This window comes from Panthera tigris, chromosome C1 (assembly GCF_018350195.1).
Source record: "Panthera tigris isolate Pti1 chromosome C1, P.tigris_Pti1_mat1.1, whole genome shotgun sequence".
Classification (NCBI taxonomy): domain Eukaryota; kingdom Metazoa; phylum Chordata; class Mammalia; order Carnivora; family Felidae; genus Panthera; species Panthera tigris.
In genome coordinates, this window is record NC_056667.1 from 117,744,768 (window position 1) to 117,772,742 (window position 27,975).

At 45.7% G+C, this 27,975-nt stretch overlaps 1 protein-coding gene across 1 annotated transcript in view; it reads left to right on the top strand.

Annotated features, from left to right (window-relative positions):
• Window positions 1-27,975, top strand: part of SCTR (secretin receptor) — a 77,779-nt gene that overhangs the window by 6,163 nt on the left and 43,641 nt on the right. Inside the window, exon 2 of the mRNA XM_042994268.1 lies at window positions 16,784-16,904. Coding sequence (XP_042850202.1) covers window positions 16,784-16,904 — 121 coding nt within the window. The remainder of the gene's footprint in view (window positions 1-16,783; window positions 16,905-27,975) is intronic.

A 27,975-nucleotide genomic window follows, 5' to 3' on the forward strand; every position in this document is an offset into this window, starting at 1 on the left:
CGCCCTTCTGCTCTTCACAGGCTCCTGGTTCCCATCCTGGGCCCCTTGCTGCCACTTTTGGTCCCCTATGATCTGGCCGCTGCCTTCACTGTGTCCTTTAGCTGTTGGCCTCTCTGGACCCTCTTGGACCATGAACTTCAAGAGCAGGAACTGTGTCCCATTCACCTTTGCGTCTCCAGTGATGAATCAATTGCTGTCCATAAAGTAGGTGCCCAGTGAATATTTGATGAAATTTTGCATTTTGAACTGGTTGTACGATAATAAGTTTCCTCTTCTTAGTTCTCATTGTATAAACTCGACTAGTATTGTATCTCCTTTTACTTGAAAAAATTGAAAAAAATTCTTTCCAGTCTCAAGTTGGCAGGCAAGTAACTGTATCGTAAAGTGTGTACGCAGAGTGATGCTGAGTTTCTTCACCTTCTTCAGAATTCTACAGAGTTTTAGTTTATCTCCTCCCACATTTTACCTTTTCAGATTCAAGAGTCCAGAGTTAAACTAACAGAACTCTCGCTTGATATCTTTCCTCCCTTATTTTGCTTAGTTATTCTCTCTCTCTGCAGACTGGATTTTTCTCTCGCTTTCTGAAGGATAGAATATGGTTGCCCCATAATTTTCAAGATTACATGCTTTAGGAGTGGGAGAGGTTGACCTTGATCCCCCTCCCTATACCAAATATCCAAGAGAGGAAAGTGCATTGTCCCAAACTGGGTTAAATTTCCTCTAATAGTCTGATCATTGAGATGGGACCTCACAGCATATCTCAGGATGAAGAGATCTTCCCAGGGAGGAGTTGTTGGCTAATAGGTTGAGCAGACACCTCAAAATATGTCTACCATTGGAGCAAATCCCCCTAAGAAACGGACAGTGGAAACTCTTCACAATCATCAAGCCACAGGTATGAACTTATATACTGTAGTGGGCCAGCCATGATTAACTACTAAGTGACATTCAAAGAGTGATACTTGTATAGAGACATTACTAGGTACATAGTCTTAGAACGTTTACAATGCAAGTGACTTTCTAAAAAGAAATTACTGTAGGTTATACCCAACGAAGCCGAAACTGGATCTAAAATATGAGATACAGGGGAGCCTGGCTGGCTCAGTTGGTAGCACATGTGGCCTTTGATCTCAAGGTCGTTAGTTCAAGCCCCACATTGGGAGTCTAGTTTTAAAAAATTAAAAATAGGGGCACCTGGGTGGCTTCGTCGGTTAAGCATCTGACTTCAGCTCAGGTCATGATCTTGAGGTTCGTGAGTTCAAGCCCCATGTCAGGTTCTGTGCTGACAGCTCAGAGCCTGGAGCCTGCTTCCGATTCTGTGTCTCCCTCTCTCTCTGCCCCTCTCCCGCTCACTCTCTGTCTTTCTCTGTCTCTCAAAAAAACAAATAAATGTTAAAAATTTTTTAAATTTTATTTTTTAAACTTACATCCAAATTAGCATATAGTGCAACAATGATTTCAGAAGTAGATTCCTTACTGCCCCTTACCCATTTAGCCCATCCAGTAACTCCTCCCACAATCCCTCCAGTAACCCTCTGTTTATTCTCTATATTTAAGAATCTTTTATGTTTTGTCCCCCTCCCTGTTTTTATATTATTTTTGCTTCCCTTCCCTTATGTTCATCTGTGCTGTGTCATAAAGTCCCCATATGAATGAAGTCATAGGATATTTGTCTTTCTCTGACTAATTTCACTTAACATAATACCCTCCAGTTCCATACACGTCGTTGCAAATGGCAAGATTTCATTCTTTTTGATTGTTGACTAATATTCCATTATATATATATATATATATATATATATATATATATATAGACCATATGTTCTTTATCCATTCATCCATTGATGGACATTTGGACTCTTTCAATACTTTGGCTATTGTCGATAGTGCTGCTATAAACATTGGGGTGCATGTGCCCCTTCGAAACAACACACATGTATCCCTTGGATAAATGCCTAGTAGTGCAATTGCTGGGTCGTAGGGTAGTTCTATTTTTAGTTTTTTGAGGAACCTCTACACTGTTTTCCAGAGTGGCTGTACCAGTTTGCATTCCCACCAGCAATGCAAAAGAGAGCCTCTCTTTCTGCATTCTCGCCAATATCTGTTGTTGCCTGAGTCGTTAATGTGAACCATTCTGACAGGTGTAAGGTGGTATCTCATTGTGGTTTTGATGTGTATTTCCCTGATAATGAGTGATGTTGAACATTTTTTCATGTGTCAGTTGGCCATCTGGATGTCTTCTTTGGAGAAGTGTCTATTCATGTCTTTTGCCCGTTTAGTCACTGGATTGTTTATTTTTTGGGTGTTGAGTTCTTTATAGATATTGGATACTAACCCTTTATCTGGTATGTCATTTGCAAATATCTTGTCCCATTCTGTCGGTTGCCTTTTAGTTTTGCTGATTGTTTCCTTTGCTGTGCAGAAGCTTTTTATTTTGATGAGCTCCCAATAGTTCACTTTTGCTTTTGTTTCCCTTGCCTCTGGAGACATGTTGAGTAAGAAGTTGCTGTGGCCAAGATCAAAGATGTTTTTGCCTGCTTCCTCTTCGAGGATTTTGATGGCTTCCTGTAAAAAAATTTTTTTAATTAAAAATAAAATAAAATAAAGTAAAATAAAATATGGGATACAAAAAAGTGGAGTTTACAAAGGACAGCAATGGGCAGATCAGTTCCACAGTTCTGAAAAAGAGAGGATTTAGTCCGGAAAGTCTAAGGACTCCTTGAAGTCAGTTCCAAAGAGGTTCATAGACAATATTCCACAGAGCTGCTCTATTCAGAACCTTGGAGTGCAACTATGCTATGTAATTGACAAGGTGAAGGCTTATGGATTTTGTGATCAACAAGAAAAAAGAAAGTTGACTTAAAATTCTAGGAAAAGACAAAGGTATATGAAACATTTTACAGTCTAAATATTTAAAAAGCCAAAGTTTTGACATGATTACGCCAATATTTTTAAAACTCCAGATGTAAAGATGGGCTGAACTCAAAGTCTGAAACTGAAGAGGAAAGTAATGTAATGTGTGTTTCTGTTTGGTTAATTAAAATAACAAAGGGGTGGCTGGGTGGCCCAGTAGATTAAGCCTCCCCTCCTAATCTTGTCTGGGTTTAGGTCAGGATCTCACCATTCCTGGGATTGAGCCCTCTCCTACCCTCCCCTTCACCACAGCATGGAGCCTGCTTGGGATTCTCTCTCTCTCTCTCTCTCTCTCTCTCTCTCTCTCAAAATAAATAAATACATTTAAAAAATAATAAAAATTTTAAAAAGTACAGTTTGGTAAATTTTTTTTCTGATAATCTCTTACTGAATTTATGGGGAATACATATTTTTAAAGGTGCTTAGTTCTGAGGTGCTATTTGGTTTTTTAAAAGTGTTTATTTATTTTTGAGAGAGAGCATGAGCAGGGGATGGGCAGGGAGAGAAGGGGACAGAGGATCCGAAGTAGGCTCTGTGCTGACAGCAGTGAGCCTGATGCAGGGCTCAAACCCAAAAACCTTGAGATCATGAACTAAGCCCAAGTGGGAGGCTTAATGGACCAAGCCACCCAGGCGCCCCCTGAGGTGCTGGTTTTTTAAAAAAAAATTTTTTTTTAAACGTTTATTTATTTTTGAGACAGAGACAGACAAAGCATGAACGGGGGAGGGTCAGAGAGAGAGGGAGACACAGAATCCGAAACAGGCTCCAGGCTCTGAGCTGTCAGCACAGAGCCCGACGCGGGGCTCGAACTCACGGACTATGAGATCATAACCTGAGCCGAAGTTGGCTGCTCAACCGACTGAGCCACCCAGGCGCCCCCTGAGGTGCTGTTTTTACTACCAAACAGCATCCCATTCTTGGCACCAACTATTTTGGTATTTTCTGCTCAAAACATTTCACTTATGACACTAAATATATGGTTTTTTTTTCCCCTCACATTGACAATCAATTCCCCAACTCTCCAGATACCAGCTGGGTGTTCTAAAATTCAATTCAGTTCTGACTCTAAGCACCTGGAATTAGCACAGACCCTACAGGTTGAGGACAGTCCACAAGATGGTTTCTACTTCAGACGCCAGTCCCAAGCCTGGGCCAAGTGCACTTCTGACCAACCAGCTGTACTTTGGGCGCTCCCGTGACCTCCTCCTTGGAATCGATCATTTGCTAGAAGGGCTCCCAGGACTCAGGAAAGCACTTTACTTACCATTACTGGTTTATTATAAAAGGTACAATACAGGGACAGCCAAGTGGAAGAAATGCAGAAAGCAAGGAAGGGGACACGTGGAGCTCCCAGCATCTTCGTGTATTCACCCACCAGGAAGCTCCAAACCCTGTTATATAGGGTATTTACAGGCTTAAAAAAAAAAGTTCATTTATTTATTCTTGAGAGAGAGAGAGAGAGAGAGAGCAAGCAGGGGAGGGGCAGAGAGAGAGGGAGACAGAGGATCCAAAGCAGGCTCCTCATGGTCAGGAGAGAGCCCCACGCAGGGTTCGAACTCACAAACTGCCAGATCATGACCTGAACTGAAGTCAGATGTTTAATCGACTGAGCCACCCAGGCGCCCCTACAGAGGAATCATAGGCATGATTGTTGAAATCACTGGCCATTGGTGATTAACTCAATCTCTACCCTGTCTTTCATCTCCTGTGGCCAGAAGGGCAGCCGGAAGTGCCAGTCTCTAACCACCTGAAGTGGTTATCTCTGCTGAAGTTATCTGCGCACCCCCCCCCCCCCCAGCCACCGATCATCTCATCAGCATTTACAAAGTCACTCATCACTTCGGAGATTTGCAGGGTCTTGGAAGCTCTTGTATTAGAAGAGTCAGACCAAATATTATAACAAAAGATGCTTCTCTCACCCCTACTGCTCCGGAAACTACAAGCGTTTTAGGAGCACTCTGCCAGGAGCCAAGGATGAACACCAAATGTATATTTCTGTTATATCACAATGTTACATGAGGACATCCAGTTTAAAATGGCAGATTATCCACAAGTGTTTATCTGCTCTTCACTTGGGAGCATCCTTAAAATGATAGTAAAGGAATCACAAAGGTATAAGCCCACAAAGTCAAAGAGAACAATATAAGACAACAATGAAGCAGAGATTTCAAGAAATCTTCAGGAATGAAACAATGGTAGCAGTCTGGGAAAAATAACAATCTACATCCCTGCACCGGGTGGAGGGGGATTGATGACAAACTGATCGGCCTGCATTGCCCTGGAAAGTCTCCAAGCGTGGAGGAGAAACATAAATCCTGACTGGGGGGACCCTCTCAGCCTGATTATTATTATTATTATTTTTATAGCAAAGGCCACAAACTGTTCAGGCCCACAGTGGTTCCAAGGACCTCTTTAGGGCCTCAAGTGTAACTGTGGCATTGATTGCAGCACAGGGAATATAGCCAATGGTATTGTGACAGTGTGGTATGGGGACAGAGAGTATCTACACTTGTGGCGACCATAGCAATAAGGTACAGGCTTGTGGAATCATTATATTGTGCACCTGAAACTAATGTAATAGTATATGTCAACCATACTTCAATTGCACACACGTATATATGTACCTACATATATATATGTAGGTACACACACACACACACACACACACACACACACAGATACATATGTATGTATGTAGATATGGCATTGAGGAAGGCCTCCAGTGTGAAAGCAAACAAACAGGAGAAAGGAACTTAGAGAAAATGTCGTCCATGCAGAGAGGAGGAAAAGATCACGTGACTACAATTAATATCCTGATATACAGTTCTTAACAAGGTTACCAATTTCAAGAAGAGGGAGTGTGGGAAAGAGGGTGCTGGAGAAATGGAATCACCAGAGAGTAGGAAAGGCTGCCTGGAAAGTAATTGTATGATGAGGACAAAACATTTATTAGGAAACTCAACAGCACATCAGGGTGCCTGGGTGCCTCAGTTGGCTGAGCGGCCAACTCTTGATTTCTGCTCAGGTCATGATCCCAGGGTTGTGAGATGAAGCCCTGAGTCAGGCTCTGTGCTGAGTGTGGAGTCTGCTTAAGATTCTCTCTCTCTTTCTCTCTCTCTGTCCCTCTCCCCCACTCATGCTCTCTTTCTCTCTCTCTCTCAAATTAAAAAAAAAAAAGCATATGACACAACGGTAGAAGAGTCAAGAAAGGTGAAAAGATTAGAGGGTCCATCCACGTTGCCCATTATTCAAATAATATGAGTTCTAGGAAGATAGAATAGAGAAGATGAAGGGAGGAAATAATAAAATAAACCACATAACATTTAAAAAATTCCAACACAAAGAACACAAATCTTTAGATAGAAATGGCCCCTGAGTCTCTTAACCAATGAATTAAAAAAGGACCATTTCCTCAAGGAATTTAAAAGCGACTAAAAACAGAAAAATCTGAAATATTTCTACAGAGAAGAGAAAAATCACATACAAAAGGTTTGGGAGCACAGTTGGGTATCTTATCAATACAGGAAGAGAGAAGGAGAAATGCCTTCAAGATCTGGAACGAAATTTATTTTCAACCTAGAATTCTCTGCCCAAATTATTCATTTGATAATTAATCAAACTAATAAAAGCTTCTTCACTCCTGCAAAGATTTCAAAGTTTATCTCCTACTTACACTTTCTTAGGCGGCAACTTCTGCAAAACGAGGAAGTGAAGCAAGGAAAAAGATGGGGAATCTACGAAATCAAAGTCTAGCCAGAAAAGTTGGGGGGAGGGTACCCCAAGCCACAGCCAGGCATGAGGCCCAGGTTGGCACAAGAGGAACGAGGACCGGCAGAGAAGTCTCTGGAGGTAAGACAAGTACAACCGTTGATAGATGTCCCACGGAGCTGTTGGAGGACTTAAAAAAATGAACCATATGTACAGAGAACGCTAATCAAATGAAAAAACAAGGTAATAATTGACCTCAGGAAAAACAAAATGTACAAGAAGAGACATAATCATTTTACATGGCTAGACTCAGCAGTGGACGATACTTCAGAGTCAAAAGAAAACGTTATAAATACACACCATTCATTTCACTAAAAATTAAATCAGCAGAAGTATATGTAATATATGGGGGGAAAGAAGTATATGTAAGGAGATTTAAAAACATCTACATCTTTGTCTTCCATAACAGAGTTTTGGATAATGTCTCAGATTAACAAACCAAGAACTAGTAGTATAAGAACATAATTTTAAAATATGGAGGGGCGCCTGGCTGTCTCTGTTCATGGAGCATGGTCTCGGGGTTATGGGTTTGAGCCCCACGTTGGGTGTAGAGATTACTTAAAAATAAAATCTTGAAAAAATATGGAGATAAAAAGGAAAATAAACAGCTAAAAAGAGTTGAAAATGATTGCCTCCGGAAAGCAGGTAAAGGTTAGAGAAGGGAACTGCTGTTTTTCATGATAATTTCTTTGGCACTAGTACAAGTAAAAGAGGAAAAAAAAAAACCATGTACAAACACAAACTCAATTTTTTTACAACTGTTTAAGGGTACTTTTTAAGGACTAATAGTTCTGGTTTTGAGGAAAGTTTTAGCAATTCTCTAGTCTTCATTTGCTGTTTCTCCTGTGAATTTTGAGTAAAATTATATTTAATAAGTATACAGAAATATATGAATAAATATACTAATTTTCAGCTACTAATGGCTACTAATTTTCAGCCCCCCCCCCCCCCCGCTTTTCTGGGTTAATTTAGATGGTCAGGGGGCTTGTGTCCCATTTATTCTCCCTCTGATGCCTGTACCAGCTGGTTCCTCCATTGAACACACTCTTCTCAGCCACTCCCAGATACCCGAAGGGCCCCTTTTCTTCTCTACTGGTCACCATCGGGGGCCATGGGCTCAGTCCTTTCAGCAGAATGCTTTTGCTGTCTTTAGCGGGCATGCCACCACAACCCAAAATTATTTTGGCTTATTAAGTTTTATTGGAAGGATCGAGGGTGAAAGAACTGTGGAATGAGCCACTTCACACCCATCAGGGTGACTGTTACGAAAACAAAACACAAATAGGGGCGCCTGGCCGACTCAGTCAGTAGAGCATGCAACTCTTGATCTCAGGGTCCTGCGTTCGAGCCCCACATTGGGGGTAGAGCTTACTTCAAAAAAAAAATACAGTGGATAAAAAACAAAACAAAACAAGGGTTGATGAGGATACGGAGAAAATGGAACCCCTGTGCTTTGCTAGTGGGAATGCAAAACAGTGCAGCTACTATGGAAACCATTTGGTGGCTCCTAAAAAAGTAAACATAGAATTACCATATGATTCGGCAATTCTGTCTCTGGCGATACACTCAAAAGAATCAAAAGCAGTGATTCAAAGAGATATTTGCACACCCATGTTCATAGCAGCATTATTTATAATAGCTAAGTGGTCGTAGCAACCCAAACACCATCCATCAACAGATGAATGGAAGAACAAAATGTAGTGTCTATACACAATGGAATATCATTCAGCTAAAAGGGAATGAAATTCCAATAGATTCTACAATGTGGATGAGCCTTGAAAACATACTAAGTGAAATAAGCCAGGTACGAAAGAACAAATATATGATTCTACTTACATGAAATACCTACAATAGGCAAATTTGTAGAGTCAGAAAGTAGACTAGAAGTCACCAGAGGCTAGGGAAGGAGGGAAGTGGGTAGTTACTGTTCAATGGGTATGGAGTTTCTGTTGCAATGCTGAAAAAATTCTGGAAATGGATAGTGATGATGGTTGCACACCATTGTAAAGTACATTATAAATGTACTTAATGCCACTGACTTGTACACTTAAACATGGTTAAAGTAGTAAATTTCATGCTATGTATATATCACTACAATTTAAAAAAAGGGTCAGTCGGTTAAGTGTTCAGGTCTTTTTTTAAAAAATATATTTAATGTTTATTTTTGAGAGAGAGAGAGAGAGAGCAGGGTAAGGGCAGAGAGAAGGGGACAGAGGATCTGAAGCAGGCTCTGTGCTGACAGAGATCTCAACACGGGGCTGGAACTCATGAAGCATGAGATCATGACCTGAGCCGAAGTCGAACTCTTAACCAACTGAGCCACCCAGGTTCCCCCATTAAACATCCCCCATTAAACAAAGTCTTGATCTCAGGGTTGTGAGTTCAAGCCCCACGTTGGGCTCTGCAATGGGCATGAAGCTTACCTTAAAAAAAAAAAAAAAAATATATATATATATATAAAGCTAAACTGTCCTCTGATTATTATTCTTAAAAAAATTTTTTTTAACTTTATTCATTTTTGAGAGACAGAGACAGAGCATGAGCAGGGGAGGAACAGAGAGAGAGGGAGACATAGAATCCGAAGCAGGCTCCAGGCTCTGAGCGGTCAGCACAGAGCCCGATGCGGGGGGGCTCGAACTCACCAACTGCGAGATCATGACCTGAGCCGAAGTCAAACGCTCAACTGGCTGAGCCACCCGGGTGCCCCGTGATTATTATTCTTTCTATAGTCCAGGGTAAAACTGCCAAGGAAGTTGAACTTTTCTTGGAGAGATGTTCCCAGGATAGGTGTTCTGTCATTTCTAACCTTGCTCCATTGCTCTCAAGAGTCCACTCTGTGGGAGTACTCCTTTCTTTAACCCCACAGTGCAAATCGCCACCCATTTGGTAGAAACTTCAACTCCCTAAATCATGCACCTTGTTGCTGCCTCAGAATCTCTTTCCTACCGTGTGTCATGCATAACAGTCACAAAAAAAGCTCAGGGATATTCAGCAATAAGGCTTTATTTCTCTCATGGTGTTCGCAAGTCAACTAGGGTTTGATTGATCCAGGCTGGGCTCAGCTGGCTTGGCTCCAGTCCCTGGGTTGGGTACAGGTCTGCTGCACGACCTGCAAGATACCCCAGGTGGCAGAAATGCAAGAGAGCAAGCACAGCTGTGCAAACATATTTTGAGCCTCTCTTCCTATCAGATCTATCTAATATACCAGTGACCAGTCACATGGCTAGGCCCAAGGAAGGAAGTATACTCCACCCACCTTGAGCTCATATGTATAAACTCCTATACGGAATTGGGACTGATAATTCTGACTACGATATGCCTCTTTCCCGGTCCTTGGCAGTAAATCTCCTAAGTCTGTTACGAGTTACGTTGTCAACGTTAACACCGAAAGGATGCTGTGAAGTGTGGAAATTCACAAGTGCAGTCCCCCATGGGTTTTGTCCTCTGAATCTGGCAACATAGTCAAGCCTGAAGCATTGCCCTCATCCCCACGATTGAATATGGCTCATCACTGTATCCACGCATGAAAGGGGGAAGCATGTCCCTTTCCTTTTATGGGCACGAGATTGCGCTTGCACACGTGTCTTTTGCTCTACTCCATTGCTAGAACCTAGTCATGTGGGTGCACTTTAGTTGCAGGGAAGCTGGAAACTCTAGTCTCCAGATGGGCAACCATATGCCCAGTTAAATTCTGATTGCAGCAGAGGAAGAGTAATTATTAAAGAGACAAAGATCAGTCTCTGCCAGAGAGGTTGCAACTGGAGGTAGGAATGGGAACAGAGCCACGGAATTAAGTATCTACCTTCCTCTATATATTTACATATTTTTAAAAGTGTATTTATTTTGAGAGAGAGGGGGGCGGGGAGAGAGAGAGAGAGAGAGAGGGAGAATCCTGAGCAGGCTCTGTCCTGTCAGCACAGAGTCACGATGTGGGGCTTGATCCCACAAACCTTGAGATCATGACCTGAGCCAAAACGAGGAGTTAGATGCTTAACCGACTGAGCCACCCAGGGGCCCCTACAATGTAAACTTTTGCCTCTGAGAGAATTGTAGACTGTAAGAAATAATGCGGAAAGATCCCCCGCATAGCCTTTTGTCAGTTTCTCCCATTGATAAAATCTTTCAAAACTATAGATAGTACAACATTACATTGATGCAGTCAAGGTACAGAATATTTTTGTTACCCCAAGAATCTTTCATGGTGCTCTGTTACAGTCACAGCCACTTCCTTCCCACTCCCGTCCCTTCGTTAATTCCTGACCACTAATTTGCTCTCTCTTTCTATAATTTTGTCATGTCAAGAGTTCATACAAATAGAATCATATGGTATGTAGCCTTTTGGGATTGGCTTTTTTCACTCCGCATACTTCTCTGAAGATTCATCTCCTTTTTATTTTTTTAAATATTTATTTATTTGTTTTTGAGAGAGAGAGAGAGAGAGAGAGAGCACACAGGAGAGGGGCAGAGAAAGAGGGAGACAGGAGACAGAATCTCAAGCAGTCTCCTCTGCACTGTCTTCGCAGAGCCAGATGTGGGGCTCGAACTCATGAACAGCGAGATCATAACCCGAGCTGAAATCAAGAGTTGGATGCTTAACTGACTGAGCCACCCAGGCAGCCTTAGTTTATTCCTCTTTATTGCTGAGTGGAATTCCATAGTATGGATGTGCAGTGATCTGTGTAATCATTCACCCATTGGATAAAAACCTCTATAAAGATTCGCGTATTTGTTCTTGCATGAATGTAAATTTTCATTTCCCTGAGATAAATTGGTGGATCACGTAAAAGCTGCATGTTTAGCTTATGTAAAACACTGCCAACCTGTTTCCCAGAATGGCTACACCATCTTACATTCCCACCAGCAACGTATGAGTGACCTAGTTTCTCCACGACCTCACCAGCATTTGTGGTTACTAGTTTTTGTATTTTAACCATTCTGATAGAGTATAGTGATAACACATTGTGGTTTCAATTTGTGTTCACTTAATAGCTAATAATTTTGGAAACCATTTCATGTGCTCATTTGGCATCTGTATATCTTCTGTGAAACGTCTCCTCGTGTCTTTTGCCTATGTTGTAATGATATTGTTTGTTTGTTTACTGTTGAGATTTGAAGGGTCTTTATGCATTCTAGGTATTAGTCCTTTCTTGAATATGTGAATGCAAATATTTTCTCCCAGTCTGTAGTTTGTCTTTTCATCTGCTTAACATGAAGTAAAAGGCTTTAAAATTTTTTAAGTTTATTTATTTATTTTGAGAGAGACAAAGAGAACCCATGCACTTGCAAGCAGGAGGAGGGGAGAGAGAGAGAGAGAGAGAGAGAGAGAGAGAGAGAGAGAGAGAGAGAGAGAGAATCCCAAGCAGGCTCCGCACTGTCAGCACAGAGCCTCATACGGGGCTCGAACTCACAAACCGTGAGATCATGACCTGAGCCAAAACCAAGTGTCAGACGCTTCACTGACCAAGCCACCCAGGTGTTCCTTTTAAATTTTTATGAAGTCCACTTTACCCGATTTTCCTTCTATGGATTGTGCTTTTGTTGTCACATGTAACCCTGGAAGTCTGTTCACGCTTTGTTTTGTTTTTATTTTTTAATTTATTTTTTAGGGGCATTTGGGTGGCTCAGTCGATTAAGCATCCGACTTCAGCTCGGGTCATGATCTCATGGGTTCGTGAGTTCAAGCCCCGCATGGGGCTGTCTGTTATCAGCATGGAGCCCTCTTCGGATCCTCTACCCCCCTCTCTCTGCCCCTCCCCAGCTCGCTCTTTCTCTCTCTCAAAATATATAAATAAACTTTAACAGAAAGTAATTTATTTTTTAAGGACTATTTTACCGTTTCAATTTCACTTTTTATTTTCGTAAGTAGGCTCCATGCCCAATGTGCGGCTTGAACTCATGACCTCAGGGTCAAGAGTCGCATGCTCCACTGACTGAGCCAGTCAGGCCCTCCAAAGTCTGTGCCTTTTTATTTTCAGTTTAATTTTTCTCTCTGTTGAGCCCTCCCACTGAGCTTTTCTACTTCAGTTATGGTCTCTTTCAGTTCTAACTTCTACATTTGATTGCTTTATATCTTTCATTTCTTTGCTGAAACTTTCCTCTTTTTGCCGAGGTCTATATTTCTACAGTTGTTCCAAGTGTGCCTGTAATTGCTCACGGAAGCATTTTTATGATGGCTCCTTTACAACCTTTGTCAAATCATCGCAGGTCCCTGTCACCTCAGTGTTGGCATCTATTTTTTTTATTATTATTTATTTATTTTTGAGAGAGAAAGAGAGACAGAGAGAGAGTGCCCAAGCTGGGGAAGGGCAAAGAGAGAGAGGGACACAGAGCATCTGAAGCAGGCTCCAGGCCCCAAGCCATCAGTGAAGAGCCTGACTCAGAGCTCAAACCCATGAACCATGAGATCGTGTTCTGAGCCCAAGTCGGACGCTTAACCGACTGAGCCACTCAGGTGCCCCTAGTGTTGGCATCTGTTGATCATTTTTCATTCAGTTTGGTGTCAACCTTAACGTGATGAGTGATCTTTGATTGAAAGCGGGACATTTCGGGGGCACCTGGATGGCTCAGTTCGTGGAGCGTCGGACTCTTGATTTTTGTCTCAGGCTGTGATCTCGTGGTTCGTGGGATCAAGCCCCACATCAGGCTCTGTGCTGACAGCGCGGAGCCTGCTTAGGATTCTCTCTCTCCTTCTCTCTCTGCCCCTCCCCTGCTTGTGCTCTCTCTCTCAAAATAAATGAACCTTAAAAAGATTAAAAAAAAAAAAGAAGAAGAAAGTGGGGCATTTTCTATGCCATAGGGCTCTGGGTCTTACTTAAACCTCTTTGTGGGCTTTTTCTGATGAGGAAGGGGGTGGATGCTCCCTCATTTCTTCCAGGTGCAAATAGAAGTCCAGCTTCCCCACTCTGCCTGATTTGACACTGACAGAGGAGGAAGGGTCCCCCTTACTGATGAGTGAGGGGTGGGACTATGAGCTCCCCACATGGTTTCATAACACTACAGTGGGGGCTCCCGTCACACTGGTGATGGTGAAAGTGCCGAGTGTCTGCCAGGCCTCCTTGTGTTTAGAGAACCTTCCTTTAGCCACTCTTTTAGGGGAGGATGCCGACAATGTGTTCTTTGAGTTTTCCTTCCCTGAGAATGTCTTGACTTCCCTTTCATTCCTGGAGGTCTCTTTTGCCGAGTATAGGATTCTGGGTGGGCAGTTCTCCTGCAGCACCTGGGACACCATCCCGGTGGGGAGATGAAGGGGACCTCCTTCCTTCTGGGCTGGGGGGAGAGTCCAGTCTCCGCTGGCATCACGGGCTGGCGGGACTGTGTTACCACACAGCAGGGATGAACGCGCCAGCTCCTTGCTTGGCCGTCTGAGACACCGGCCTGGCAGGGAGGCTGGGGCCCTGCGTCACAGGCTGGGGAAGGTGGAAGTCCTGGCTCCCCAGCTGACCACAGGCTTTTCTGTGGTGTTTGGCTGGAGTGGGCAGTTATCGCCTATACATTTTCTGTCTTGCTAGACTTCCTCTTTCCTGGCCCTTGGCTAGAGCGAGCAGGCTTTTGTTGGGGCTTTTTCCTCTGCATCCGGCTGCATTTCCTTATTGCTGACTTCTTCAGCTCCAGGAATGGGGTATATGGGGTGAAAAGAAACCTGACAGAACTCACCAGTTCCTTGGGTCATGAGGTCTTTAGCCACTTTGCCTTCTCTCCACCTTCCAGAATCTTCTAATGCTTCTTTTGTATATAACGTCCAGGGTTTCTTGTACTTCGCGGGAGCAATAGGAAAAACATACATGTGCTACATCTTCCAGAAGCCCATCCCTTTGTTTTCCGTTATACTTAAAGCTGTCGCAGAATCCTTCTATATAAAGCTTTTGCCACTTACGGGGTGGATTCTCAGAAGTAAAGTCAGTCGGCCAAAGGGTCTGGACATTTTTGTGACACTTAACATATGCTTACATATATACACTTAAAAGATTGTACCTGTTCACACTCCCTCCTGCAGCCTCACCTTTTAAGAGTAATGTTAGCTTCAAAGTGGCACCGAACAGACTGTGTGCCTACTTGAGACCTTTGGCGAACTAATGGCAACCTGCCAACCTGCAGGTGGATTTTTCCACTCAAGCTCATCTACCGCCTCTGCCGAAAAGCCAGAGGGTGGTGGTGATGATGGGCTTCCGCGAGGACCCGGAGAGAACGCCACAGGGAGACAAGGGCACGAGTATGCGGGGCTGCGTGCCAGTTCTCCTGACAGTGACTATATTCTTAGGGAACGTTTTAACATAAGTGTCTAAATATAAGTCATCACAAGCAAGGTGATGAAGTCACGTGTTGTATGGTCAGGAATGAGATGGAAACTTAGGGGTGATGAACGGGGAAGGAATGAATTTTAAGTGTGTTTATTTTGAGAGAGAGAGCGCGCGCGCAGGGGAGGGGCAGAGAGAGAGAGAGAGAGAGAGGGAGAGAGAGGGAATCCCAAGCAGTCTCTGTGCTGTCAGCACAGAGCCCGTTGCAGGGCTCAAACTCTCAACCTGTGAGATCATGACCCGAGCCGAAACTAAGACTCGGACACTCAAGTGACTGAGCCACCCAGGTGCCCCACATAATATGATTTTAGTGCTGGGCAGACACAGATGGTCCTGCAACAGCTCTGTTGTGGCTGACTGTGGGCTCCGTGCCAGGGGGGGTGATGTGTGTGTTTCATGGGGATCACGGATCCAGTCGCTTATCATCAGGGAGTAGCTGGAAGAGAGCAGCTGCTGACAGCTGATAGGTGCTTTCTGACTGCATTAGTGAAGGGTCATGAGATGTGGAAGACCCAAATTAACAGAGAGATCGTCAGATTATTTATGTTTGCGTTTGGAATCGTTTGAATACAGTGCTACCTTAGGTGCCCTTCTCTGGCCCAGAGCTTTTGTTTATTTGGGCCATTTTGGAGCATGGCCTTGTCACCGGGGACTTCTCCCCCTGTTCCATTATGTTGACATTTCCATCCACAAAGCATTTAGTGCAGGGGTGACAAGAGGGTTTAAGACTTGGTCCTTGACCTCTTGGAAGGCCGGTTTCTGAAATTCGGAACCTTGGGTATAGGACCTTGGTCACATGCCCTAACTACTATGGGCCTCAGTTTCCTTTTCTGTGTCTCTTTATGGGGTTATTTTGATGCTTAAGTAAGTTAATGTATGCAAAAAGACTCTAATATTAAATTCCATACTCTGTAGGGGCGCCTGGGTGGCTCAGTCGGTTAAGCGTCCGACTCTTCGTTTTGGCTCAGGTCATGATCTCACGGTTCATGAGTTCGAGCCCCACATCGGGCTCTGTGCTGACCACATGGAGTCTGCCTGGGATTCTCTCTCTCCCTCTCTCTCTGCCCCTCCTCCGCTCTGTCTCTCAAAAGAAACAAACAAACAAACTTTAAAAAATTTATAAAAAAAATTCCCTACTCTGTAAAAAGTAAAATAAGGGTTCAATTCATTGGTGTTTTGAGTTGTTCCTTCCTTCCTTCCTTCCTTCCTTCCTTCCTTCCTTCCTTCCTTCCCTCACTCACGTATTTATCAAGTGTCAGGCACAAATGGAAGAATGGAGCCATGCTCTGGAAATCTACTCTAGGAAGAGCTAGGAAGCCAAGACTGTGTGCCAGTCCTTCTTGTCCAACACATCCCTCCGTCAGTGTTTGCCTGGGGTGGATATATGCTCTCGTCTGGGGAACAAGGAGATGGTTGAATGTAGGTTTCAAAGACCCTTGAATCAAAACTTAACTTGCCAAGCCTGAGAAATGAACACTGTTGGAATAAACGAAGTCCTGCAGACTAATAGTCAGGTGCCCAGAAAGTAAGGAACTCACCGGGCTCGGGTGTCCTTGTAAACTCAAGGGCAAGATTTGCAGGGGACAAGCTACAGATGGTTCGAGCATCCTGGCCGTCCCAGAATTCAGTGGCCTGAATTCTCTCCCAGGAGTGGCTGCCTCTACCTCACTGTGAAGAGCTCCCTGCTGGATTTTGCCCTCCTCAGTTTGAATCCTCACTGTCTAGCCCCACTCGTGCTCACAGAAAGTCTCTTTGTGGTACAGTGGAGTTAGTGGCACGGATGTGCATTCTTGGTTTTGGACTTGCAGGTGGGCGCCCTCCCCCGACTGTGTGATGTGCTCCAGGTGCTTCGGGAGGAACGGGACCAGTGCCTGCAGGAACTCTCCAAAGAGAAGCCGGGAGACCCGGGTGTGGAGCAGCCGGCCCCAGGTATGTGGCCTACTTTAGTCCACTCTTGGACATGCATTGTGGCCAAACCCACTGCGGTACGGGAGGCGGGGCCAGCTTGGGGACACAGGGGACGGGACTGGCTGTATTCATTCAGACAATCAGCTGGGGGGAAGGGTCGGGAGTGATCCTGGTGAGCGGTTGACTCACACCCAAGAAGCCACATCAACACCACTCACCGTTTCTCTGGGCTTGTGGATACGGCCTGTGTTTTCATTCCACCAACTTCTGCATCATGACTTCACCAAGGGAAGAGTTTGGTGAGAATTACAAGTCAAGGAAGTGTGCCTCTTACCCATTCTTTCGCCTCCTCTGACAAGTTTGTTGTGTGTGGTAGTCAGAGAGGCAGAGAGGGGTCAGAAAAACCTGGGGTCCAAAGTTGGCTCACACTCGCTGGCTGTGCAACCATGGACAAGTTATTTAACCTTCTGAGCCTTGGTTTCTTGATCTATACAATGGAGGTGATAATGTCTACTTTGGATTATGATGATAAATGAGATAAAGTATGTTAAATACTAGTGATTCTTAAATATTATTAATGTTGGGGCGCCTGGGTGGCTCAGTCGGTTAAGCGTCCAACGTCAGCCCAGGTCACGATCTCGCGGTCCGTGAGTTCGAGCCCCGCGTCGGGCTCTGGGCTGATGGCTCAGAGCCTGGAGCCTACTTCCGATTCTGTCTCCCTCTCTCTCTGCCCCTCCCCCATTCATGCTCTGTCTCTCTGTCTCAAAAATAAATAAACGTCAAAAAAAATTTTTAAATATTATTAATGTAAACATTATTATCATTAATCATTTAAAAATACCATTAATTTGATATTTTATACATTAATTTTATTTTTATTCTGTTTTTTAAGTTTCCCTCTTCTAAGGATAAGGAAGGGTGTAGTATTAAGAAAAGAATCCATTATAGGTCTTCAAACAAAGACTTGTACATGCATATTCATAGCACAACTAGTCTCAATGGCCAAGAGGCAGAAACAATCCAAGCGTGCATGGACTGATGAATGGAGAAAAAAATGTGGTGTATACACACAATGGAACATTATTGAGTCTTAAAAAGAAATGATGGGTTGATACATGCTACAGCATGGATGCATCTTGAAAACAAGTTAAGTGAAGAATGCCAGTTACAGAAGACCATGGATTGTATGATTCCATTTATATGAAATGTCCAGATGGGGCAATCCATACAGACAGAAATTAGATTAGTAGTTGCCTGGGGCCAAGGGGAGGGAGAATGGGGAGTAACTGCTGAGCAGTTCCCTTTTGGTGGTGGTGAAAATATCTTAGATCTAGATAGAGGTGATGGTTGCATGATACTATGAATGAGTTAAACACCACTGAATTGTACCACTTTAGAATGGATAATGGTTAATTTTATGTTATATGAATTTTTAATTTATTTATTTTTTTAAGTTTATTTATTTTGAGGGAGAGAGAGTGCCAGCAGGAGAGGGGCAGAGAGAGAAGGAGAGAGAGGATCCAAAGCAGGCTCCACACTGTCGGAGTGGAGCCCAATGTGGGGCTTGAACTCACGAACTACGAGATCATGACCTGAGGCGAAATCAAGCGTCAGACACTTAACCGACTGAGCCATCCAGGCACTCCAAGGGTTGTATGAATTTTCAAATGTACTTTATTTTTTAGAGCAATTCACTGCAAAATTGAAAAGAAAGTGCAGAGTTCCCATACACTCTCTGCTCCCCACTCAAACACACAGCCTCTTCCCCCATTAACATCCTGTACCAGAGTGATACGCTTGTTATAATCATTGAACCTGCATTGACACGACATTATCACCCAAAGCCCATAGTTCACATGAGGATTCACTCTTGGTGTACATTCTGTGGGTCTTGACAAATGTATGACATGTGTCCACCATTATAGTATTTTCTGTGCCCTAAAAATGCTCTGTGCTCCACCTATCCGTCCCTTTCTCTCCCCTAACCCTTAGCAATCACTGATCTTTTTATTGTCTCCATACTTTTGCCTTTTCTAGAACATTGTACAGGTGGAATCCTACAGTAGTATGTAGCCTTTTCAGATTGGCTTCCTTCACTTAGCCATATGCATTTAAGTTTTTCTCCGCTTCTTTTCATGTCTTGATAGCACGTTTCTTCTTTTTTTTTTTTAATTTTTTTTTTAACATTTATTTATTTTTGAGACAGAGAGAGACAGAGCATGAATGGGGGAGGGTCAGAATGAGAGGGAGACACAGAATCTGAAACAGGCTCCAGGCTCTGAGCCATTAGCCCAGAGCCCGACACGGGGCTCGAACTCACGGACCGCGAGATCGTGACCTGAGCTGAAGTCGGCTGCTTAACCGATTGAGCCACCCAGGCGCCCTGCACGTTTCTTCTTAAAGTAGAGTAATATTCCATTGTCTGGATGTAGCACAGTTTACCCATTCACTTACTGGAGGACATCTTGGTCACTTCCGCATTTCGATAGTTGTAAATAAAGCTGCTGGGTGTGGACACAAGTTCTCAACTCGTTTGGATAAATACCGAAGAGCTTGATTGCTGGCTCATGTGGTAAGAGTACGTTCAGTTTTGTGAGAAACTGCCGAACCGTCTTCCAAAGTGGCAGTGTGGTTCTGCGTTCTGCGAGCAATGAAGGAGAGTTCCTGTTGCTCCACATCCTTGCCAGCTTTTGGTGTTGTCAGTGTTTCTTTGTTATCTTTTTCTTTTTAATTGTGGTAAAATACATATAACATAAGATTTACTGTCGTAATCAGTTTTAAATTTAAAACATCTAAACTTGGGGCGCCTGGGTGGCTCAGTCGGTTAAGCGTCCAACGTCAGCTCAGGTCACGATCTCACGGTCTGCGGGTTTGAGCCCCGCGTTGGGCTCTGGGCTGATGGCTCAGAGCCTGGAGCCTGCTTCCGATTCTGTGTCTCCCTCTCTCTCTGCCCCTCCCCCGTTCATGCTGTGTCTCTCTCTGTCTCAAAAATAAATAAACGTTAAAAAAAAAATAATAATAAAAATAAAACATCTAAACTTTAGTGGAAAACACGTAACATGAAATTTACCATCTGTACCATTTCTAAAGGTACAGTTGGGGTGGTGTTGAGTACATTCACCGTGTTGGGCATCCAGTCTCCAAAACGGTTCATCCCGCAAAACTGAAACTCTATATTCATTAGAACAACAACTTCCTTCCTCTCCCTTCCCTCAGCCCCTGACGGCCCCCATTCTACTTTCTGTTTCTATGAATTTGACTACTCTAGGTACCGCACGTAAGTGGAATCATACAGCGTTTGTCTTCTGGCAATTGGTTTATTGCACTTAGCATCATGTCCTCAAGATTCATCAAGGTTGTAGCCTATAGCAGAATTTCCACGTTTAGGGAATCCATTCATTCCTGAAAGGACACCGGACTTGCTTCCATCTTTTATCTGTGGTGAATAATGCTACTCTGAACATGAGTGTGCACGTATGTCTCTCTTCAAGTTTCTGCCTTCCATTCTTTTGGGTGTATACCCACAAGTGAAATTGCAGGATTGTGTGGTAATTCTATTTTTCATTGTTCCTGGGTCCCGTATACCGTGTTTTTCCATAGTAGCCATACTGTTTCACATTCTTACCAGCAGCACACAGGAGTTCCAATTTCTCCACATCTTCACCAACACTTGTTACTTGGTTGTTTTGGGTTTTTTTTAGTAATTTTTTTTAATGTTTATTTATTTTTGAGAGAGAGACAGAATGTGAGCAGGGGAGGGGCAGAGAGAGAGGGAGACACAGAAGCAGGCTCCAGGCTCTGAGCTGTTAACACAGAGCCTGACGCAGGGCTTGAACCCACGGACCGTGAGATCATAACCTGAGCTGAAGTTGGATGCTTAACTGACTGAGCCACCCAGGCGCCCCGTTACTTGGCTGTTTTTTGATGATAGCCATCCTAATGGATGTGAGGTGATATCTCATTGTGGTTTTGATCCGCATTTCCCTAACAATTAGTGATGTTGAGCATCTTTTTATGTGCTGGTTGGCCTTTTGTATATATTCTTTGAAGAAATGTTTATTTCAGTCCTTTGCCCATTTAAAAATACGGTTGTTGTTGTTTTTTGCCAGGGAATTATAGGAGTTCTTTATATATTCGGGATCTTACCCCCTTATCGGATATATGATTTGTAAATAATCTCTCCCGTCGTGTAGGATGCCTTTTCATTCTGTTGTTTGCGTCCTTTGATGCACAGAAGTTTTTACGTTTGATATAGTTCGCTGCATCTAGTTTTTACTTTTGTTGCCTATGTTTTTGATGTCATATCCAACAAATGATTGCTAAATTTAATCTCAGGAAGCTTTTCCCATATGTTTTATCCTAAGATTTGTTTATAGTTTTAGCTCTTACATTTAGGTCCTTGGTCCTTTTTGAGTTCATTTTTGTATATGATGTCCACCTTTGTCCTTTTTTTTTTTAATGTTTATTTATTTATTTATTTATTTATTTAGAGAGAGAGAGTGAGCGCCCGCATGTGCGCGTGCCTTCTCTTGGGGGAGGGCAGAGAGAGAGAGGGGGGGAGAGGGAGAGGATCTCAAGCAGGCTCTGTGCTGTCCATGCGGAGCCCACCATGGGGCTGGATCTCATGAACCGTGAGATCATGACCTGAGCAGAAAGTAAGAGTCGGATGCTTCACTGACTGAGCCACTCAGGCGCCCCAGAACGGCTAGAACTTTAACAGATACTTTGTATGCACGGCTCACCTGAAGACAATTTCCCATCTTTTCCTAAGGGGTTCAAGTTGGCGCTCTTTGCCACCACTGGGTACTGAGGGACGGGGTGGACAGAGTAAGGAAGGGGTGCAGTGCCTTGCAAACAGGACAGGGAATCAGCACGCCTTTCAATGGTGATAACTGGCAGTTCATGCTGGGGCGGGGTTGGCAGCTTTATCACTTGGAGTCCCCTTGGGGGCATTTTAGGAGCCAGCACAGAATACACACCTCAAAGTGGCAGAGGATCTGGGATATTTATCCACCAACGCCCCATCAGTCAGAACCTGGGCTGTTTCTGGGGAGGGTGCATGATTCCCCCGCATTTCCCTTTGCCTGCTGTCCTTGGGGGAAAAGTGGGCTCCAGCAACTGGAGAAAGCCTTCAGGCAAAGGGATCCAGGGGCTAGCATTTGAAAGTGAGGTTGGGGGGGCCTCTGGGTGGCTGAGTCGGTTAAGCCTCTGACTTCGGCTCAGGACACGATCTCACCGTTGGTGGGTTCAAGACCCACGCTGGGCTCCACACTGACAGCGCGGAGTCTGCTTAGGGTTTTCTCTTTCGCCCTCTCTCAGCCCCTCCCCAACTCACACACACACTCTCTCTCAAAATAAATAAATAAATTTTAAAAAAAGGGAAGAAAGACAATGAGGTTACTGTGTGCAAGAGAGGTAGACCAAGGAGATAGATACGAGAGCAAGGTCTTCTCCCGAGGGAGGTGGAGGTGGAAAGGAGCAGCCGCATGTAAGACCAGTGTAGATGGTAACCCAGACGGGACGTGGGGGTGACTTTGCTCAGGGGCAAGGTGGGACAGTGCATGTCCAGGATAACCCCCAAATGTTCCTTCTGAGTAGCGGGAAGATGGGCCAAAGGAAGACCAGGGATTCTGGGCAGTAGAGACAAAGCTCAGGAGGTGAGTGTCAGCTGTGCAGAGCTGAGACTTCGGAGGAGGGGCCAGGGCTGGGGAACCCCTCTGCACAGGTGACAGAGGAGCTGAGGTTGTGCGAGGTGAGGGTGTGAGAGAGGAGAAGAGGTGCCCAGGAGTGGACCTCAAGATTGCCAGTGTGCATCGTCAGGGGCAGCCAAAGGCAGGAGGAAGATTCAAGGAGTCGTGGGCAGCGGGGGCCAAGCGGTCTGGATGTTGCAATGTGCTTTAACCGATTCGCCCACTCTCTGCCTGAAGGACAGGGTCAGGATGACCCTCTCCCATAGTTCCAGCCTTTCTATCCTCTCTGCTGGCTATGAAAGCTGCTTGTGGGGAGGCAGACTATGGTCTTGCGCTGCTCACTGGGGGGCACCACTGAGCCTGAGTCTCCTGATTTCCCAAACCCTCCTGCTACCCTAGAAACTGTTTGGAACAGCAGGAAACAAGGTCTGCCTGCGTGTCCCCAGTGTGAATGCCTAAAATTCCAATGACAGGGCATGGGCTTTTCATTCAGCTCTGAGACATACAGCCTAGAGATGCTAGGCCTTTGGGACAGATATGGTGAGCTTCAGCTCATGCTGACAAGTAGGGGACACTTATTTTAAAAGTCAGCATCTGATGTGTTTAAAAAGTCCTACTGCTCTTCATCCCAGGATAAGGTCCAGCTCCTGACTTGGCCCTTGTCCCGGCCTCCACTCCAAACATGTCCTCTTGGCTCAACCAAATTGCTTACAACTTCATGACTATGTGACTATGTGGGTTTCTCTGTGCCTCCAGGCCTTTGCACATGCTGATCCCTCTGCTACACCACCATTCCCTCTTCTTCACTTGGCCAACCACTCTGCTTTTCAGACTCTTCCAGGAACAATTTCTGCTGCCACCCTGAGTCCTGCAGGACCCTCTGCTCCTCTCCCCTGCGGCACCTTGCCCTTTCCCTGGTGCGTGGCACAGGGCTTGCACAGATCGGGTACTCATTGTGTGTTTGTGGACTGACTTACTGAGTGAATGAGTGAGTGCAGATACTTGGTTGAGAGCAGAGAGAGAGGAGAAAACAAAAGAGCTGGCCCGGAGGAAACAGTGGGAGATGAGACAGAGCCTTTGGAGTTCTAAGGACCCCACAGGGGACGTGGATGGCCCTCACCTTGCCCAGCTTGTCACACACTAGCTGAGGTGAGCAGTGTAGCCCATGCTGCTCATGCAGGGGTGCTCTCTGGAGCCTGACCTGGCAGCAGAGAGGTTGAGCCCTTTGTCCTCCTAGGGCCTCCTATAAGAAGCAATCCACTGCTCTGCCAGCCCCACTGAGGCCCTGAGTGACCCACCCCACTGGCTGGGCCCCCTGCTTGACATTCTGGGTGTCCCAGTGTTCCTGTTGGCTTCCACACCGCAAGTGCAGATCTGCTCCTGTAACAGTGGGAGGAGGTGGTCGGCTGTGGGCTTAGCACGGGGCGGGGGGCGGTGGGGGGGGGGAGGCGTGAGCGCCAGGCTGGGGGACAGATGGAGCCAGCCAAGGTGTCAGTGCTGCTGCTTCCTCTCTGTGATCTTGGGCAAGGGTGGGGTTCATCCCTCCACTCCTCAACATGCCCATTTTCTTTTATTTTTATAAAAGAAATAAAATATTAATTTTTTTTAGAGAGAGAGTGAGGGTGCAAGTGGGCGAGGGGCAGAGAGAGAGGGAGAGAGAATTGCACGAGGGGCAGAGAGGGAAAGAGAGAAAGGGAGAGAGAAAGAAGGGGGACTCACCCGAAGCAGGGCTCGTGTCACCTGATGCAGGGTTTGAACACACAAACTGTGGGATCGCGACCTGAGCCGAAACCAAGAGTCGGGTGCTGAACCGACTGAGCCACCCAGGCGCCCCTCAACTTACCCATGTTATTTATTTTTTATTAAAAAAAATTGTTTTTAAGTTTATTTATTTATTTTGAGAGAGACAGAGACACAGTGCCAGTGGGGGAGGGGCAGAGAGAGAGGGAGGGAGAGAAAATCCCAAGCAGGCTCCACGCCGTGGGCACAGAGCCTAACTCGGGCCTCCTGCTCACGAACCCTGAGATCACCACCTGAGCCGAAACCAAGAGTCAGACGCTGAACCGACTGAGCCACCCAGGCACCCCTCAACTTGCCCATTTGCAAATGGGGATATAATCTTATGACCTCATGGCCCTGTTGGCAGGATGCGAAGGCAGGGATCTCGTTGTCGTGGGGAGCTTCTTTCCTGGCCCGGTTGCTCCGTGCGGACAGGCTGGCCTCTGCCATGGATGGGCAGCCTCCACCGGGCCCTCTGTCCCCGTGTGCTCAGCCTCGCCCCAGGAGGTTCCCCATCCAGTCACTCTGTGGACGCCGGCCTCACGCTCCCAGTGCTTGGGGAGGTTGTAAGGGTGCCCTCACTCAGGTTCTGGGCTGACTCGTCTGGAGCAGATCTGGTCATCTTTCCTCCCGAAGGCTCTCGTGGGGTCCTCATTGAGTATCCAGGTCCGAGAAAGCTCAATAAGGGACTCTTGCCCTCATTCCGCCTCTAACTCCCTGGGGAGACGTGGGTGAGGCCCTGAACACACCTTGTCTGGACCTCACTCGCCTCATGTGAGAAAAAGGCTGCGTTGGATTTGCAGTATTTGAGACTGTTTGGCAAGGCCTGGCCGGTGAGTGAGAAGGTGGCCAGGATCCTCCCCCTAGCCCCCTCCCCACCACTGCCATCACCTCCAGTCTAAGGAATCTGTGGCTTTGCAAGCCTGGTTTAAGAGCCCTCGAGGCCGAGGATGTCTGAGCACTTGGCCTGCGGGAAAGTCTTCAGGTCTGCTCTGCTGAGAGACTGAGAACGCGGGGTCACTCATCTCCGTTTGGAACGAATGTGTGGCCAAGGGGGAAGAACTCCCTCAAAGACGGAGGGAGAGGAAGACAGAAACAGCAAAGGGGGGGCGAGCCGTCGGGCGTGGGTGTCCGTGTCAGAAACACGCAGGCACAGGGCCTACATGCTGGCCCAGTCCTGCTCTGAAGACTGTCCACGTCCCCACCAGGCCACCCAGGCCCACAGGCCCACGGGACCTCCGTCCCTTGGCGCCCGAAGCAGGAGGGGCTGGTGGACTCTCTGTTGGGGGCACAGGGTTAATGGTTAAGCTGCCCAGTCCTCCCTGGGGAGGAGGTTAATGTTTGATCGCCAGACGAGTCGTAGGAAATGCCACTCACGGAGTTGTCAGTGAGCCCGGCACACTTATCACAAATAAAAAATTAACTCTTCAGCTATTCCGGGTTAGGTGGCCAAGGCCTTCCCAGCATTTTGTGGGAACGTTTCAGGGTCACCCTAATAGCTGCATGGACTGCTCTACTGGGCTATTTATTGCTCTGTTTACAGAAGCTGATACCTCCTCAGAGTTGGCTGGTGGAAGAGCTTTGGCTCTTCACAGGGAAGAATGTTCCAGAGAGTCAGTGTGGTGGCAGGAAAGGTGTGGGCTTGGCAATCAGAAAGACCTGGGCATGTGCATTCCTCTGTCACTTAGGGGCTGGGTGACCTTGAGCAAGACACTAATCCTCTCTGGGCCTTAGTGTCCTCGCCTTCAGAGTGGGTCATTTCCTTTTTCCCAGCTTGCCTCTGCTAGCTGGTTGCCCAATCCTGAAGAACATGGGCAGGAGGGAACAGGCTGACTTCTTTTCAAGGGGTGGGGTGGGAGGGGCCGCTGGGGGTAAGGGGGCAATGAGGTGAAATTCACAGAAGAACTTAACCATCATACAGTGAACAATTCCATGGCATTCGGTACATTCACAGAGCTGTGCAGCCAGCCCCCCTCTAGTTCCAAAATGTTTTCATCACCCCCAACTAACACCTCATGACCTGTAAGTAATCAGTCCTCACTGCCCCCCTCCCCTGCCCCTGGCAACCACCAATCTGCTTTCTGTCTCTATGGATTTGCTGACCCTGGATTTCTAAATGGAATCATACAGTATGTGACCTTTTGTGTCTGCCTTCTTCCAAGTTCATTCACACTATAGCATGTATCAGTGTCTTACACATGCTGGCTTTTAATGCAATTTTCTCTCACAAACATTCCTGGCTCCTGATGGTTTTCCACAGCCAAACACCCACCCTGCCCACAGCTCACCTCCCCCCATTCTTTCCTTGGCACAATGATCTTGGCTCATTTTTCAGAAACAAGCATATGTTTGTGTAACATTTCAGTCTTTTTATTTCTATTATTATTATTTTTAAAAAATTTTTAACCTGTACTGTAAGCACCATTATTGACCCCATTTTACAGATGAGGAAATTGAGGGTCTGAGAGGCTCGGGATCACCCAGATCTGAAACAGGACTCTCAGCCCAAATCTTTGACTCTAAATCCTGAAGATTTTCTAGTTTGCATTCCGGACTGAGCTGTGAATGAGTAATGTCCTCACCCTCCCAAGAAGGGATTTAGAAATCAGTGGGGGTGCCTGGGTGGCTCACACGGTTAAGCGGTTAAGCGTCTAACTTTGGCTCAGGTCATGATCTCGTGGTTCGTGAGTTCGAGCCCCGCAGCAGGCTCTGCCTGACAGTGCAAAGCCTGCTTGGGATTTTCTCTTTCTCCTTCTTTCTCTGCCCCTCTCCACCTTGCGGGCACAGGCTCACTCTCTCTCAAAAACAATAAATGACTAAACTTTAAAAAAAAAAAAGAGGGTCTCCTGGGTGGCTCAGTTGGCTGAACTCAGGTCATAATTTCCCGGTTTGTGGGTTCCAGCCCTGCATCAGGCTTGATGCTGTTGGCACGGAGCCTGTTTTGGATCCTCTGTCCCCTCTCTCTGCCTGCCCTTCACTTGTGCCCTCTCTCTCAAAAACAAATAGACATTAAAAAAAATTAGAAATTAGAAACAAAAAACACAGACGGTTGATGCCAATTAATCCTTAATTAGTGTGAGAAGTGGCTTGAAATGAAGAGGTTTCAGCCAGGGGAGGGGGATTTTGTGAGGCAGGGTACAGTTTGCATAGTGCCTGGGAGGGAAAGGGCTCAGCATACAGTGCTCAGAAGCTCGTCTCCAGCTGGCCTCCTGGAGGGGGAGGCGCCAGCCTGCTCCAGGAAATCAGCCTTCGGCTTCAGGCTCGAAGCTGAAGTGCAGCCTCCATGCAACGTCTGAAGCATATATCCCCGTCGGCTAATTTCGTGCCTCTGTCTGCTTGAATACTTTTAGTGGTGGGAAACTCACTACTCCCAACACAGTTTATCCCGTGGAACAGCTTGTGCTTCGTGGTTTAAAGAGAACCACTGCCCCCTCCCCCCGACTGTCTAGCTGCTCCTCCTGTGCCGTGCTTTGAAACGCCCTTGCCACCTGGGACTTCAGTCCCTCTGACCCCATCCTGACCACTTCTGTGTGTGGTCCAGCCATCACCAGGAGGGCAACACCTTTCATGACCTAAGTACTATAGATCAGCTCGTTAGCAAAGCCAGGGAAACCTCACCGAGT